At 37.2% G+C, this 18,091-nt stretch overlaps 1 protein-coding gene across 1 annotated transcript; it reads left to right on the top strand.

The window, feature by feature from the left end:
* Positions 1-7,142: 7,142 nt before the first annotated feature.
* LOC102661964 (uncharacterized) lies at positions 7,143-11,335 on the top strand. The gene is made up of 6 exons (XM_006596613.1): positions 7,143-7,146; positions 7,615-7,709; positions 7,886-7,981; positions 9,697-10,313; positions 10,406-10,805; positions 10,913-11,335. The coding sequence occupies exons 1-6, from the start codon at positions 7,143-7,145 to the stop codon at positions 11,333-11,335; spliced, it is 1,635 nt and encodes a 544-aa protein (XP_006596676.1).
* Positions 11,336-18,091: the final 6,756 nt, after the last annotated feature.

The following is an 18,091-nucleotide window of genomic DNA, read 5'->3' as shown; positions in this document are numbered from 1 at the left end:
TATCTCTCTTTTCATCAATTTTGTTTTTCTCTTCTTTTCTCTCTTGTTCTATTTTCACTCCCATTTTTATTTGATCCTTATAAACCTCACTTGGAGACAAAGGTTTAAAGGTAACCTTTTGCCCTTTATGTACAAATGAAATTTTTTTTGTGGCACCATTGTGGACAACATTCCTATCATACTGCCAAGGCCTTCCAAGTAAGAGATGACTAGCCTCCATAGGGACTACATCAAACAATATCTCATTAACATATTTTCCAATGGAGAAGCATATCGAAACTTTTCTATCTATAACTAGCTCCCCATTCTCACTCAACCATTGAAGTTTGTAAGGCCTAAGGTGAGAGAAAGTTTTCAAAGAAAGTTTTTCAAGTAATCTTTGGCTAGCTACATTAGTGCAACTACCCCCAACAATAATCAAAGAACACATTTTCCCCATGACCATGCACCTAGTATGAAAAATTTTCTCCCTTTGAGTTTCATCTCTAACCTTACACATAATCCCCATTAACCTCTTAACCATCAAAAGATCATCTTCCAGGGGCTATACATCACATTCACTTTCACTCTCGCTAGAAGAACTAGAAGAGCTAGAAGAAGATGCACTAGTGATATGCCCATTACCCATCACAACCATAGTCCTTTTGTTAGGATATTGGGAGGCAATATGACCCTTTCCCAAACACTTAAAACATTTAATAGAACTCACCTTTGAAGAAGTGGGAATAGGGTTAGAATTATTTTTACCAAGGGTAGCACCTTTTTTTATGAGATTTGAATGAAGAGCCGTAGGGGGACTTCTTGTATGTTTGCTTCCTCTTTAATTGTTGCTCCCCCTTGATAGCTTAATGAATGAGATCCTCCAAAGAGGCATAGTGGTGCAACTCTATAATGTCTTGGATCTCCCTATTGAGACCATGCAAAAACCTTGCCATGGTGGCCTCTTGAGACTCCTCAATTTGAGCCCTAATCAAGGAAATCTCCATCTCTTTGTAATACTCATCCACACTCCTATTTCCTTGAATTAGACTTTGGAGCTTGTTGTGAAGGTCTCTCCCATAATAGGACGACACAAATCTCTCTCTCAAAACTCTTTTCATGTCTTGCCAAGTATTAATCAAAGGCCTTCTCATCCTCTTAACATCACTCCTCACTTGATTCCGCCACACTAAGGCATATCCCTCAAACTCTAGGGAGGCCAATTTGATATTTTTCTCTTCATTGTAGTTGTAGCAAGCAAAGACTTGCTCAACCTTCATCTTCCACTCAAGATACACTTCCGGATCACAAGTCCTTTTAAAAGTAGAGATCTTCACCTTCACTCCCTCAATCCCTTCTTCTATTTTCCTACTTCCATATCTTCTTGATTTCTTCTCTCCCTATACCTCTCATTTCTCCATCCTCCCTCATGCTCTTTATACCCCACATCTCCCCATTAGAAGAATTAGATGATCTGTCCTCTCTTCTTTGCTCTATATTTTCAATCCTCACACTTAAAGTTACAAAGGCCACCCTTGGATTCAAAAGGAATCCTAAGGAGTCTGCATGAGAAACTAACATCAAATGTACTCTATTATCACAATTGTCTTTGGGCATTTTCCACGAACTCCTGGTCGAATGAGTTTCTTTCTCAAATGTGCAAGTGCGAAACCTCGAGGATTATCTTTTCCTTTTTCTTTATATATATTTTCCAACAATCACAAGCGTGTGCAGGTTTCATTCTAGAATCCCAACTTAAAAGCAAAATTAGTCATTCCTTGATCCACATGAGCTTTATTGGGCTTGTAACGTGGTCAGGGGTAAGAGGGCTATGAAAAAAAAGATCAAAGAGACTCAAAGAGTGTTTGAGGGTTATATTGAGTAAGAACCTTGAGAGTCTTGCTCATATTTTATTCATTTCAACTTTTGAGTTGGGCTCTACTCCTTTTGTCTTATACATTAATCCTTATTGCACTTTTGTGCCTTTCTTGTAAGATTTGGAGATCTTTTGTCTCTCTTTTTTTCTTCACTCGCCTTTGGCATATTTTGTTTTTTTTTTCCTTTCATTGTTGCCCAACTTCATGCATGTGTTCTTTGCATTGCTCTTCCCGTCTGTTTAGCGGTGATTCCCACTCAGGGTTTTTATTTTGCTTTTGCTGGTTTTTTTTTGTTGTTTTTAGAAAACAAATATGCTTTGGCTCGGAGGGGATAGCAAAGGATAAACTAGTGTTTGGGATGTTGAAACATGGCCAGGTGTCATTTCAAATCTTGACTTAGATCCTTTTGTAGTTTGGATTTTGGGACAAAACCTTAGTAACACGCCCTTAATTGTTTTTTTTATTTTTATTTTATATCAGCCCTAATTTTTGCTTAGGCCGCCCTTTCAGGTTTTCAACCTGTTGGGTGAGAACTTTTGATCTGCCCCTTGGTTCACTTGAGGCTCATGCATGGTGCCTCTCATTGCCCTAGTGTAGGGCTTTGAGGTATCCATTGTTATCTTTTGTCATGACCTTGTAGCAAGGAAAAATGAAAGAAACTGTGCAAGTTCTCGAAAATGAATTTTCAAGGACGAGAAATATTTAAAAGATTTTCAATTGACAGATTAAGTCCAATGACTCTTGTTCTTGATAACTCACTTTTCTCTAAAAAGAAAACTTTTAAGAATGAGGTCACATGAATGTCTGTACTTCTTATTTTGATTTAAAAATAGTCAATCAAATGTTTTTTTTTTTACTTTACTTGTCGTTTACGGCACCTCTACTGATGCAATCCTACCCCGCAAGGGCATTGGATAGAAAACTGCAAGTAGATTGGGCCAGATATGCAAGAGAAGGCCCTAGGGTTCTTATGAGCCTTAGGGTAGATTTCGGGCCCATGGGCTAAGTACGAGCCCACTTATCTTTGTAAATATTAGATTAAGGTTTCATTATTTTTGGGCCTTGTATTTAGGGCTCCATAATGTAGGTAGGGTACCCTAGAAATATAGGATTTTTCAGCCCTTGTATTTTAGGGCACCTAGACTAGTTTTTGTATTAGGGGTAGTTTTGTAATTTCACATGCACTAAGTGGATATTTGATGTGTGTGGTTGGAAATAAATTTAATTGAATTGGTAGAAGCCCAATCCAATTAAATTTTAGAGGGGGAGGTGAGCATTTGCTTACTACACCCCATTGCCACATCATATAGTCACACTTTGTGCATGTCCTTCATGCTTTTCATGCCTCATGACACCTAAGCACACTTAGTGGAGAATCTTGGAATTGATCTTGGATTAGTGGGCTGAACCATAACTAAAATTCACTAATCATAATTAGTGAAATTTTGGCTCCAAAGTTTGGCTCCACAAATTCAATTTCAAATTCAAGTGAAATTTGAATTTCCCTCCAATTTTGTGTGACACTTAGGCTATAAATAGAGGTCATGTGTGTGCATTTTTTTCAACTTTGATGATTTGAATATTAAACTTCAGATTTCAAAGCTCATTTAGAGCACAAAATTTCGTGCTCTTCTCTCCCTCTCCCTTCATTCATCGCATTCTTCCTCCAAGCTCTTATCCATGGCCTCCTATGGTGGTGAGCTTCTTCTAGACTCATCTTCTCCTTGAAGTGGCGTCTCCTCTCTCTCTCCCTTTCTCCATTCCGCTGCCATTCATCTTCCAAGAAGCAAAGGAATCCATTGATGAAGAAGATCCTAGGCCTACAAGCTCCAATGGAGCTTGCATCATCTACCAAACGTATAGAACGAGTAGTATATGATTGAACAGACTTGGAGATCAACTTAGGAGCACAAGTCACTTGAGCAAAAAAACCAACGGCTTACATTCACATTCCAGTGAAAGTTAAGTAAGCAAAGATGTAATTATGAGTGAATGAGATAAGGACATCAAATTTATCCATATTATAAGCATTGTGACTGTTGTTTATAGTAATGGCACAAACTTGAAAATCCTATTGAGTCATTGGAGACATCTAACAACAACCTTTAAATTGCCTCATGCATAGTGTCGCTTGCCAACGTCAAAATTCACAAGTGATTATCCTCCTCAAATTTTAGCTAGCCTACATTAAGCAGATTTTGCACCTTATGTTTCAGGGTCATACAATGCTCAATGGAATGCCCCGGAACTCCTCCATGATAAGCACATGTTGCGTTCGAGTTGTATACTCAGAAAAATGGAGGTTGAGGAACCTTAGCTGGGGTTATGGCTACCATTGCATTATTGAGCAAACATGGGAGCAAATTAACATACGACACTGGAATTGGGGTGAATTCTACATCCTTCTTTTCTGAAAAATTCCTTCCCTGGTTAGTGTTTTGGTTTGTGTTAAGGGTGGTGTTTGATATCGGATGTGCGGCAGGTGGACTTTGTGGCTGATTTAAGGGTGGCCTTTGTGGATGATTAAGTGTTCTTGACTAGTAGGGTGGTGGGTAATGAGAATGACTGATACTAGCTAAGTGTTGACATTGTTGAGTTGGTGGGAAATTTGGCCATGTAGGGACGGCAGTCACAACATGGATTCCTCCCTCTTTCTTATTCTCTCCATTTTCCCCAAGCTTCATATTCATCAAAGCAGGATAATCAAATTTGCCTCTTCTTAGACCCAGTTCGATCCTTTCCCAGGCGAAAACCAAATTTGCAAAGCTTGAAGGCATGTAACCCACCATCTTTTCATAGTAGAACACCGGTAATGTGTCTACTATCATTGTAATCATCTCCCTTTCAATCATTGGGGCGCTACTTGAGCTGCCAGATCCCTACACCTTTGGGCGTATTCTTTGAAAGATTCATGCTCCTTCTTGCACATGTTCTGTAGCTGCATTCTATTTGGAGCCATATCAGAATTGTACTGATACTGCCTAATGAAGGCAACCATTAGGTCCTTCTAAGAATGGCCCCGGGAAGGTTCCAGATTAGTATACTAGGTGACGGCTATCCCGACAAGACTTTCCTGGAAGAAATGCATAAACAAATTTTCATTTTTCGAGTATGCCCCCATTTTCCTACTGTACATCTTCAGGTGATTCTTGGGGCAAGTAGTCCCCTTGTACTTATCGAAATCCGATACCTTGAACTTCGGAGGGACAACGACGTCGAGCACTAGGCACAACTCTGCCATGTCAGCAAAAGCATAATCTCCACCTCCTTCAATGACCCTCAGCCTTTCCTCTATATGATCAAATTTCCCCCTTTCCACCATAGCAGGAATGACTCTTCCCACAGCAAAATGCAAGGGTTGTGGTTGTGAGTGAAACTGAGGGCCCTCCAAAGTGTTTGGCAGGGGTACACCACCAACTGCTTGCCCCTTAGTGGCATATCCGAGATGAGGTTCGAAGTCGGCCAGAGTGTGGTCTCGGGGCGCTTCATGTGTCCCCCCTATGGGTTGAGAGACATGTGCATGATCAGATTGGGGTTATTGGCTCTCAATAGGTATGGGTGCAGAGTTGTCGACATTCTTATTAGGAGCGTGTGCAACATTAGGTGGTGTATAGTTGGGAGGCAAGCCATATGATGGGAAGGAATGCTTGTTCTAAACTTGCACAACATGGGGGCTGCCCGTACTCCTTGATGCTTTGCCTCCCTGACCTCCCATATCCAATGTTGGATGACTTGCTTGATTGATGCCAGACGGGTGAATCGGGTCCACCTCAGTGGTAGTACTTGCGGCAATGACTGTGGTCGTGTTGACCTCCATCACCCTTTTCATACTCATTATGGCTTCCATCATTGTGGCCATTTGCTCTTTCATGGTCTCCATCCCGGCCTTCATCTGCTCTTGCACCTCCTCTATTTCACTCATTATTGTAGCTCTGGCACGTGTTCGATAAGGGCATCGTAAAGAACGTTCTTTCCTTTTGATTACAATGATTACAATTCTGATTTCAAGGAAAGAATGAAATGAGCAATGACACCAATATGAAAAGAAAAATAAGCATGGATGTATGTGAATGATGCATTGTTGAAGTATTGCGAATTTTACACAGGACATAGGGTCGAATCAATTTAGATTTTTATTAAAACAAGATGGTTCATCACATATTGTCAAGGTTGTAACATCCCATTTTTCATAGACTAAATTAAAGAGGATTATTATTTATAAATAAATAGAGTTTTATAAAATGATAAGGTTTTTATAATTAAATAAATAAGGAGAAATAACTTTATTAATTAAAATAATGATTTTAGAGAAAATAAAGAGTGTATTTTATTTATTCATTTGATAGAATAAAATATAGTTTGTTTTTATAAAATTATAAAAATAAATAAATAGAGTAAATAATAAGTTGTGAGTATCCTAGGTAGGTGACCTAAATGATTATTGATGATAGTTGTATGATTAGCAAGATAAATCTTAGTTCTCTTTACCTTAATACGGGAAAAGTTTGAGGATGCTTTGATGACTACCTTAGTACCTGTTGTGGCCTCTACGTGTACCTGGTCATGTCTAGACAAAATCAATGTCCCTGTATGTTCATGGGATGCATGGACAGGGTCTCCCACCCTGAGTTAGATCTTGTAGTGGTTTTGATGATTAGTGTTTAGTCTGTTTCCAGTTAAGTTGAATTATGAGGTGTATCATAAAGTTGTTATAGACCCTTGGGAATCATGTTTTGTTCTAAGAGTTTTGTTATGCATTTTAGTTAGATGAGGATGACCCTTAGAGTATGCCACGTTTAGGTGAGAGATAACTTTAAATCCTTCTTGGGCATAAGTTGTTTTGAGATGAGAGGAAACCTAAGATTAAGATAAAATTCCCATAACTAGTAGTCGAACCAAAAAGTTATTTTAGGATTCCTTGAATTAACCTTAATTCTTGTTGGAGATTACTCAAGTAAGTTTAAGTTTTCGGGTGAGATCCTTGTAAGGAGTAAGCCATAAGTTCATAGAGAAGTCGGCCACTGTAAACCGTTGAGTGCTATCTTAGCCGCGTAGGTCCTTATTGGAGTAGTAAAATATTTGAAATAGTTTTTAAGTTTAGAGGAGTGCTTGTAGGAGGACAAATAGTGATCAATGTTTTCTTGACAACTTAAGAATTATGAAAAGATTTATCCTATGTGTGATTTAAAATAGGTAACCATGGTGTTCACCATAATGTTTTGAGAGACATTACCATTAATTTGATACATTGTGAGGACCTTTGGAGTTGAATCCAAGATAAAAGAGATGGGTAAAACTCTCAAGAATCTTATTGTGAATTTAGTTTCAACCGTTAGAACTAGCTTAGTAGTTAGAGCTTGAGTAGGAAACCGTTGACATGACTAGTGTCTTAGTTATAGAGTTAGACATCGTAAACAACAGTTGAAACCTCAACTTCAAGTGCAAAGTTATAAGGTGACATAAGTATAAACATGGTTGTTAAAATCGCGATTTAACTCGTAAAATCGTACGATTTTACGATTCTACCAAGGGTCAGCGAGTTAAATCGGAAGTAGAATCGAAATCGGAGTAGACTCGTCCGATTTAGCGCAAACTCGGACGAGTTTAGGTAGAATCGCGAATCTGCGACGAGTCCGCGAGTTCACGAAATCTTCGAAACAACGTCGTTTTGAAGCATAACTACTCCTTTACTCACGAGTCGCGACTCCGTGGTCGTGTTGCGCTGAAGCTGCTACTCACCGTTGTTCTGCTTTGAAAGCCCTCACTTGCGGTCCTCCATCCTCCATCGCCGTCACTGCCTCGCGGTCCTCCGTCGCTGTCGCTCCAAGCTTCGCTTCAAGTCACAACAATAAGGTAATTTCTCCTCTGAGTCCTCTTCTTTCTCAATGCAATTGCATAACACAACTGAAAGACATTTTGCCTTTGCACCTCTTTTTCTTTTTTATGTACCTTTACACCTCTTGATTTTCCTATGTTTGGAAAATTAGAAACTGTTGAAGTTAGGCAATAAATATTGTTGGTTACTAAAGGGGAACATAGGGAAGGTTGAAATCCCTTTTGATGATACGAGGCTTGCTTTCACTGTTTCTTGCATTTTGCATTCCTTTGCCGCAGCGATTAAGATGGTAATGGAATCAAAAAATGAAAGATGGTAGTGAAATGAATAGAAAGGAACAAAAAAAATTAGATAAATTTCAATTTCTAATGTATATTCCTTATAGAGTTTTGGTATAGAAATTTATCGCTTAAAATTAAGTACCATTTAGTTTTGAGGCAATCATAAATAACTTGTTTTTCTTTTTCTTGTAATGTTTTCATTGTTATCTGTTTGGTTTGTCATGCCTACTACTCAGATAAAATAAAGTACCATTTAGGGTGCACATAAGATAGTCGATGATATGCACATTTATTTTTCTATGATGAATTTTGTGCTTTTAAGGGCAATTATTAGGTGAATGTGTTTGCCTTTGTGTGTATGGACTCATGTATTGATGTGTGTATATGTTTATACTGGCTTTGTCTTGTAAATTTGTTTCTGTGTAATCTTGTGCTGACCAGGGAAATGGCAATTGTGATGTACCAATTAGTTTGTTTCCATATTCGTGTTGACAATAACATTTCACGTGCTTTTGCTAGTATAATTAACTTGATTAGGCATTTCTTGTGCCAAATCTGTTGTGTATCAGATAGGAAAGCTTTGGGGCTGTAATTTGAAACCTTTACCTTCATTATCGTTATCTTCCTTTTGAATAAGTTTGTATTTGATTTTGTCAATTTTAGAACTGCTAAGATCTTTTTGCAAAGCTTGTTTTTCCTAAGTCAAAGATAAAACCAATTGTGGTGAACCCGTGCTTTCTAGAAGTGTAAGGGCTTCTGGAGTTAGTACAGTGCACCATTGAGTGTTGTTGAAAAGAGGTGATATAGTTCATAATCTATATTAGACTTTACATTGCTGTTTTATAATAGGACTAGAAGAAACTTGCAATTTTGCTCCATCAGCTGCAAACTGTTTATTTTCTATATAAACTACATTGGATTTGTTTCTCATCTTAACAAGATTTCCCAATCATTTTCCTTATTTCATTTCAATCTTACAACTTACAAGTCATGTTATGTAGTTCTCTTGATATTCCTTTTTCTATTTAATTCTTTGTCTCCTTAAATTCTCTGCCTTTCCTATTTCTCTGTTTCTGTTACTCATGCTATGAATTCCAATTTGTGAAGTGTCCTACTTCATTTGTATTTTTTGAAGGCTGTTTGTTCCAAGCAAAAACCAGAGTCCTACTTCATTTTGATTTGTATCTTATGCTACAAATTACAATTTTGATTTGTATATTGACCTTCCATTTTGGTCTTTCAGGTCCATTTTTTTTTATTTCTTTCTTGGTTCTTCTAATAAAAAAATGTCATTAGAAATTACCATTGTTTCCTTCCTTTGTTAGTTTTTTTGTTAAAATAACCATTTGTTTTAATTGAAATTTAATAGTAAAAGTTATTTCAATATTTTGAAAAAATGTATAATAATAATAATAAACAAGTAGAATATGATATAAGAGAAAAATTGACAATTGACAATTGTTTGACGTGTAGAATATATATATATATATATATATATATATATATATATATATATATATATATATATATATATATATATATATATATATATATATATATATATATATATATATATATATATATATATATATATATATATATATATTGACAATTGTTTGACGTGGATCCTATATGTTTTGTTTTTAAGGCAGGTCCATGCATAAAAAAAATTAGAGCATTTCTCCCACATACATGGTGGATTATTGGATATCATATTTTTAAGGGGTTAGATGATGTTGTCAAATTTGTTGGAGAAGAGAATGTAGTTCAAGTGATTACTAATAATGCTGCGAATTTCAAAGCAGCAGGAGAATTGTTGATGCATACTCGGCCGCATTTGTATTGGACTCCATGTGCTGCCCATTGCATTGATCTGATACTTGAGGACTTGGAGAAACATTTGAAGGTTCATGAAGTTACTATAAAGAAGGGAAGAAAGATAACAACTTATATATATGGTAGAACAATGCTTATTAGCATGCTCAAGAAGTACACAAATGGTAGGGACTTGGTTAGACCAGGTATGACTAGATTTGCAACTGCTTACTTGACTTTAGCTTGTCTCCATGAAATGAAAGCATCTTTGATGAGGTTGTTCAGTTCTGAGGAGAGGAAAAAAAGTAAGTTTGGAACTTCACAGGAGGGGAGAAAAGTAGAAGATTCAATTTTGGATAATAGATTTTGGAAGAATGTATCCATATGCCTCAAAGCTGCTGCCCCTCTTATGGTAGTCCTTCGATTGGTGGATTCTGATCAACAACTTGCCATGGGTTTCATATATGTTGAGATGGATTGTGCAAAGGAAAAGATTAAAAGTAACTTCAATAATGTGAATAAAAAGTAAGTTTTTTAAATTAAAAATATAGTTTACTTTATTTATCTATGTGACTATGCCTAATTCTAAATTTATTTTATTTTATTTATCTGTGTAGTTATGAACCTGTTTGGGAAATTATTGATAAGAGGTGGGAGAACCAACTTTATAGGCCTTTGCATGCAGCTGCATATTATCTTAATCCTCAATTGCATTTTGAAGATGATTTTAAAAAAGATAATAGAGAAGTGAAAGAAGGATTATTTATTTGTATGATGAGATTGGTAAAGGATGTTGGGGTAAGGAACAAAATTAATGGGCAGCTTCTTGAATTTCATTTTGCCAAAGGTCTTTTTTCTATGGAGAATGCAATAAACTCTAGGAAGACTATGCCACCTACAGAATGGTGGGAAATGTTCGGGGATGGATGTCCAGAATTAAAGTGGTTTGCTATTCGTGTTTTGAGCTTAACTTGCAGTTCTTCTGGATGTGAGCGTAATTGGAGCTCATTTGAAATGGTAATTGAACTTCATGACTTTATTTGTGTTTCTTAATATTTGTTTTTGTTTAGTTTACACTCTAGACTCTAGTTAAGTTATAAACTTTGACTTTTTATTATTTATAGGTTCATACAAAAAGGAGAAATCATTTGCATCAAAAGAAAATGAATGACTTAGTTTATGTCATGTACAACTTGAAGCTCAAAAGTAGACAAACAAGAAAAACAGTTGCTCTTGCATTTGAAGATATGGAATCTGATGATGAGTGGATAACAGAAGAGGGAGATGATATATTTGATGAAGACAATTTCCAAGTTGAGCAAGAGCAACCTTTAGGGGAAAGTGGTAGCGGAAGTAATGTTGATTTGGTTGGAGGAAGTTTAACTGATCCAACTTTGGATGCATTTGATATTGACAATATGGTATTGAATGACAATGTTGAAGATCATTTCTCAACTGAGGAAGAGCTAGAAGATGATGGAGATGAAAATGATGGTGGTGGTGGTGATATTGGAGATGATTTTATTAGAGGATTGATGGACATTTGAATTATTTTTTTAAATGTTTTTATTTTAAGAACTTATGTTTTGTATTGTATGAATTTATGTTAAATTGAGTGTGGATTGTGGACTATGTTAGTTTATTGAATTATTGTTAAGGTTTATTATTTTTATTTATTTTAGGGTTGAAATATTTACTTATGATTTTATATAAAAGAATTAATATATTTTTTTATTTGAGTAAACTTTTACGATTCTACGATTCGATTCAACGAGTCGAGTTTACGGAGCCTCCACGATTCTACGTAGAATCGCGAGTTTGACAACCTTGAGTATAAATGTGTGAAGATTACCTTAAGGTGAAAAAACTTATATAAGTGAGGAGTAATCTGTATTACTTATCTAATTAGCACCCAGTTAGTATCAGGTAGGCAACCTTAGAGTTGAATCGTTACAATTCTTAAACCTAAGTGAGAGTTATGAGTCAAGTATACCTAAGTAAGGAAGATCGTGCTCCGGGAAGAGGGTTAGATCTGAGGGTAGTTAAATCATGTATTATCGATAGTCATTTGTGAGCTAGAGTTGGTAGAGCGTGAGAGTCTCAAAATTCATATTTATTTTCTTGAACCGTTCCATGTTTGAAAAAGGGTCGACCATGTGATCAGTCGCGTTTCTTTGTGTCTGTTTGTTAGTTTCAAATTGTCATCAGTGTCTTCTATGATATTATCCTAGTCCAAATAGTATGTCATTCATATTCTATTGTTGTTGAGATGTCACTCTCGTGAGAAGACTTACTTATGAAATACTATCATTGAGTAAGTGAGGATCGCCAAATTTAGTTGCTAAGTGCACAGGAGTCTTGTAATCGAAGTCACTAAAAGGAGCTTCAACTGGGCACATTGCTTGTTATTGAGAACCATATGCGTAATATCTTTTCTCGATCTTTCGACAAAGTTTCGGGGACAAAACTTATTTTAAGGGGGGTGAAATTGTAACATCCCATTTTTCGTAGACTAAATTAAAAAGGATTATTATTTATAAATAAATAGAGTTTTATAAAATGATAAGGTTTTTATAATTAAATAAATAAGGAGAAATAAATTTATTAATTAAAATAATAATTTTAGAGAAAATAAAGAGTGTATTTTATTTACTCATTTGATAGAGAATAAAATATAGTTTGTTTTTATAAAATTATAAAAATAAATAAATAGAGTAAATAATAAGTTGTGAGTATCCTAGGTATAAATAATGATGTTAGGTCAGTTTTCACACCAACGATGTCTCCTCTTCTCCTCATTTTCATTTTTCCCCCTTCTCATCCCAAAACCTTATCTTTTTCCCGCAGACCACCAAATCTGTCTCAGAAAAATGATAATTTCGGACTCATTCACCGTTGGATCATCGTGAAATTTAAGCACTAGGTTTGCAACTCAATTCCAAGGCTTTTCATCGTTGGTAATTACGAGAAAATATCGGATCTGAGAGAAATACACTTCGCATCGTAGTCTTTTCTTTTCCCGTAGAAACCCATAACTGTCTCAATAAAACTACAATCCTGGATTCGTTAACCGTTGGATTGTCGTAAACTTTTGATATGTTGTTCGACATTCAATTTAGGACACTTTCACCGTTGAGATTTATGAGATAATATTCATGGATGGAGATAACGGAATCACACGAAGATAATACAAATGGAGGCCTCAATCCCTTCTCTTTCCTCTAACGTTTGAGAACACTATCAGAGCAATCAGAGGAGAAACTTGAGGAATCTCAAGAAATTACTAGAGATGTCACTATCGTTGCCGGAACATATGTGAGCCCGCTTAGAGGTAAGGGATGAGTTATTAACAATTGGGAATTAGTGAGAACATGTGTAGGGATACTTAGAGGATTAAGTTGGGGTTTATTTTGGAATGCTTATTAAATTATAATTTTTCCTTTACAATTATAATTACAATATTATTGTCTTTATGTACCAATTGATGTTCTAATATTAATTAATTGATAAACTTAAGTGCTCTTGATATTTTTGCGTTTTGACCCATGATTTTGATATAATTGTGTGAAATTATTTGCGGGGTTTTACTGCCCATGTTGTAATAAACCTTTTGTATAAATTATTATATTGAGATTATGAAATGGTGATTCAAATTATGAGTATGTGATAAATTGAACCTGTGATAAATGGTGAAATAAATGTGTATTAAGATGTGTGTATTGAGTTGTGAGCTATGAATTGTGCAATCACACAATTGTAAGACCCATTAAGGGCAACGAGTATTGTGATGGGATCCATTGTGGGAACCTGACGGGTTAAAATGATTTTGAAAACAATTGAGTAATTGTGTGCATTGCATAGTTCATAGGTAAAATGTATATGATTCATGAGGTGTGATAACATGTTAAATTGAGATTATACCATTGTGATTGAGATCTAGTGTATGTGATAAATTGAGTATGCATATGATTGAGATATATATGTGCATTGAGATGTTGCGTGCATTGAGTTGTGAACTATGAATTGTACAATCACACAATCATAAGTCCCTTTAAGGGCGACGAGTTAATGTTAAGTCCCTTTAAGGGCGACGAGTTAATGTTAAGTCCCTTTAAGGGCAACGAGTTAATGCTAAGTCCCTTTAAGGGCGACGAGTTAATGCTAAGACCCTTTAAGGGCGACAAGATAAACTATTTTGATAAAAATTGAGGAGTCGTGTGTTTTGTACAGTTCATAGATAGAGTCTGTGTGCTAAAATGTTTTTTGGGTTGGACCTGAATCAGGAGGGAGAGGCCTTGACAGACTCTTCAGAGTGTAGGCCTTGGGGGTCACCTGGTTTGAGTGCTCCTTTAAGCCTATGTTGAACCAGTCATACCCTAATTTCGTCTGGGGATTATTACTTGATGACATGCAACTTTTGGTTAGCCGCTTTGAGATACTTGGCGTCCTTTGTTGCACAATGAATGAAGTCCCGAGACGTGTCAGAAATCGAAAGGAAGTAGGCTTGCGCGATCCGTGAAATTCCGTAATGTGGCGGAAATCGAAAAGAGGTGTTTTCGCGCAATTCGTGAGTTTCCGTAACTTCTTCGAAAGCTAAAAAAGAGTAAATACATAATCCGTAAGGATTCGTAACCTTGCGGAAGGAAAATAAGTATCGTTACGAAATTCATAAAGTTTCGTAACGTTACGGAAAAAGAATTACCAAAAATATAGAAGGGGGTGCATTTAGTAAAAAGGAGGGGTACAAATAACAATCTGGCCCACTTGGGCCTTCCAGATCCTTCCTCCAGAAGGCTGTTGCTTCTGGAGGAAGCAACCTTGCTCGCCTGGGCGAGCTAGGTGGCAAGCTCCTCCCCTATTTTGCTATAAATAGGAGGAGGAGTGAAGAAGAAAAGGGTTCAGCCTTCTTGGCATTTCTCCCCCTCTCGAAATTACTGAGGAAAATTATTTCCGTGAAGAAAATCCAAGCCGAGGCGTTTCCGTAACGTTTCCGTGAGTAATTACGCGAAGATTCTCGACCGTTCTTCGACATTCATCGTTCGTTCTTCGTTTTCTTCAGTCTTCAACGGGTAAGTACCTCAAACCAAGCTTTTCAATTCATTCTATGTACCCGTGGTGGTCCACATTTTGTTTCATGTATTTTTATTCTCGTTTTCATTTGCTTTTTATGCCCCCTTTTGACGTGCTTAAGCCATTTATTTAAGTCATTTCTCGCCTAATCTAAAAATAAAATAAATTTCCACCGATCGTTTGAATTGTATCATCCATTAATTTCGGTTAAAATGAATTCCGACCGTTCGGTCGTGCTGTAACCACGTTGGAAATAAAAAAAGAGGTAAAATAATAATATAATAACCAAAAAAATATCTTTTAGTAAAATGAAGCACAAAAATCAATCGAACGTTTTCTCTTTGGGATTTCTCATTCTTAATTGAATTGACTAATAACTAAAGTGAAACTAAGGCTAAAATCAACTCGCCTAGTCAAACTCGTCCACAAAAAATAGGATTTGAAAGTTTTATCTCAGCTTTTCTTACCAAGTAAAATGGATCATTTTTAAGGTCCAACGCCTTAAAATGATCACCCTTCAAATAAAAAAGAATCGCTTGATCCACGCATAAGGAAGAACTACGTAGGTTTGATTTCCTCTTCGATGGAGGGTACGTAGGAGCAAGAGCCCCGCTTTTGTCGACCTCAAAAAATAAAAAGAAATAAAAGTTAAGGTAACACAATTTCCACAATTCTAAAAAATAGGCTGTTGTCCTTTGAGACAAACGTGAGAGGTGCTAATACCTTCCTCAAGCGTAAATACAACTCCCGAACTTAGAATTTTCATTTTGACCGGTTTCCTTCGATTTTTCTGACGTTTTCCACAAATAAACGTTGGTGGCGACTCCGCGCATCTTTCCTCCCTTGGAAAGCGCACCCGTGAGCCTCGCCTCGCTCGCCCGCAAAAGGGCACGTTGCGACAGTTGGCAACTCCACTGGGGACTTGTTTTAGAGAGTTAGGCCTATTTTAGGAATTGTGGAATTGTGAAACTTTGTGTGTGCTTTTATTGAACTGTGTAAAATGTAAATAACTGTTGTCTATTTCGCATTCTTTACACTGCATTCTAAGCACCCACAGGTTTGAGTTAAAAAGGGGCCCTACACCCGGGTTCATGGGAATTTAAGGAGTGGAGGTGAATCTATCATCATGCTAGGTCTCCGACTTGCTTGATAATAGTGAAACCTCGTCTAGAGCTTTCTCTCTTTATAATGTGTTGTCGCTGGTATTCCATACCGCCACAATATTATTATCTTGAGTGATGATACCTCTAGAGAACAGCCGTGTGAGTTATGAATTGTTGGGAAGTAGTTATTAGAGACCCCTAGATATTATCCTATAGGTTCCCAAATAGGGGCAAAGAGCAAACACGCTCCGTGCCATTTGTTCTCATGCATCTTTTGATAAATAGCACTAGTTCATAGTTTTTTGCTAGTGGTGTTTGGTTTCTTTAGAGTAATACGTAACCTTTTTAATACTACGTTGAGGCGCCATCATGCCCAAAACGTAGCATTAAAGTTGGATCTCTGCAGTCTCGTATGTGTGAATTACCCCTTTGTGTTGTTTTCTTTCCGTTTCATGCATGCGCATCTACATCATACCGTCACACATGCGTTGTATGTGGGTCTTGTCTTTTGTCATGGGAAGCCGGAAGATCCATATCGTCTTCTTAACTGCACACATGGAGCACTGCGCCCCCCAAATGCGCAATAAGGAGAGATAATTTTCCGGGCTCTCGTGTCCGTAAATGCATTCATATCATGCACCGCATAAACATCTCTTCAGCATCATAATGAACATATTGTTCCTGCATTTGTCCGTTATCACATTCCCATTTTGCATGAGTCATTGCATCATCATGCATATGCGTTCAACATACTTTTTGTTCTACATGTTTGCTCATACATGATCCTTGTATTTTCCTCTACAAAACAAAAACAAAAAAAGGGAAGCATGAAAATTCATGATGCATTCTTAGTTGCATGTGTTAGGTACCATGAGCCAATCATGTTGGGATCATAAACCCATTTCTAAAATTAAAAAAAAAAACACAAACAACAAAACCAAATGATTGAGCATGGTACCTAATGCGTGGTTAAGGATGTCTCTTCGGGCATCTCAATCTCATAATTACAATTTCCATGCATAGCATGCGTATTCTCGAGTCTTTCATCCCTATGAATTGTTGATGAAGTATTGGCGATCAAAATTTTCATTTCCTGGGTTATGGGGTTGAACCAAGCTCGTGCTTTTACGAAAAGGTTCATCGAGTCAAGTTGAAGTATGGAAGTAACCATCTTGAAAAAAATTGGGGCAAAAGATCGTGTTACATCGCTGCTTCGTCTACTGCCAAACACATTTAGGGCTGCTGATGTCCCTGTTACTTCCAGTTTCACCTTGACGGAGATGTCATGGACCATGTTGAAAATCTAAATTGATTCAACCCCATATCCAGTGTAAAAATTCGCAATACTTCAATTGTGCATCATTCGCATACATCCATGTTGTTCATTAGTTGCATTGCTCATTGCATTCTTTCCTTGAAAAATAAAAAAGAGAGAACTTAATCATTGTTATAAAAAAGAAAAGAACCCGCTTTATGGCGCCCTTATCGAACCTGTGCTAGAGCCAGAGTAATGGGTAAAGCAGAGGAGGTGCAAGAGAAGGTGAAGGCCGACATGGAGGCCATGAAAGAGAAAATGGCCACAATGATGGAGGCCATGATGAGAGTAAAGAAGATAATGGAAGCCAATGCGGTTGCAATTGCCGCTACCAGTGTTGTTGCTAAGGTGAACCCGACGTTCCCATCCGGCATCAACCAAATGAATCATCCAACCTCAGATATGGTAGGCAAAGATTTGGGAAGTACGGGCGGCCCCCATGATGTGCAAATTCAAAACGAGCACGCCTTCCCGCCATATGGCTTGCCTCTCAACTATACGCCACCCAATGGGGCGTACACTCCCAATAAGGATGTCAATAACTCCACTCCTATACCCAGTGAGAGCCAACAACCCCAAACTGATCATGCACATGTCTCTTAAACCGTGGGGGGGACACATGAAATTCCCCACCACAATCTAGCCGACTTCGAGCCTTGCCTCGGATATGTCACTGAAGGGCAAACAGTTGGTGGTATACCCCTACAAAACCCTTTGGAGGGCCCTCAGTATCACCCACAACTACACCTCTTGCATTTCACAACAAGTAAAAACCCTCATGCTATGACAGAAATGGGAAAGTTGGATCATCTAGA

The sequence above is a fragment of the Glycine max genome, chromosome 14 (genome assembly GCF_000004515.6).
Source record: "Glycine max cultivar Williams 82 chromosome 14, Glycine_max_v4.0, whole genome shotgun sequence".
In the NCBI taxonomy this organism is placed as follows: domain Eukaryota; kingdom Viridiplantae; phylum Streptophyta; class Magnoliopsida; order Fabales; family Fabaceae; genus Glycine; species Glycine max.
This window is presented reverse-complemented; position numbering and strand designations above follow the sequence as displayed.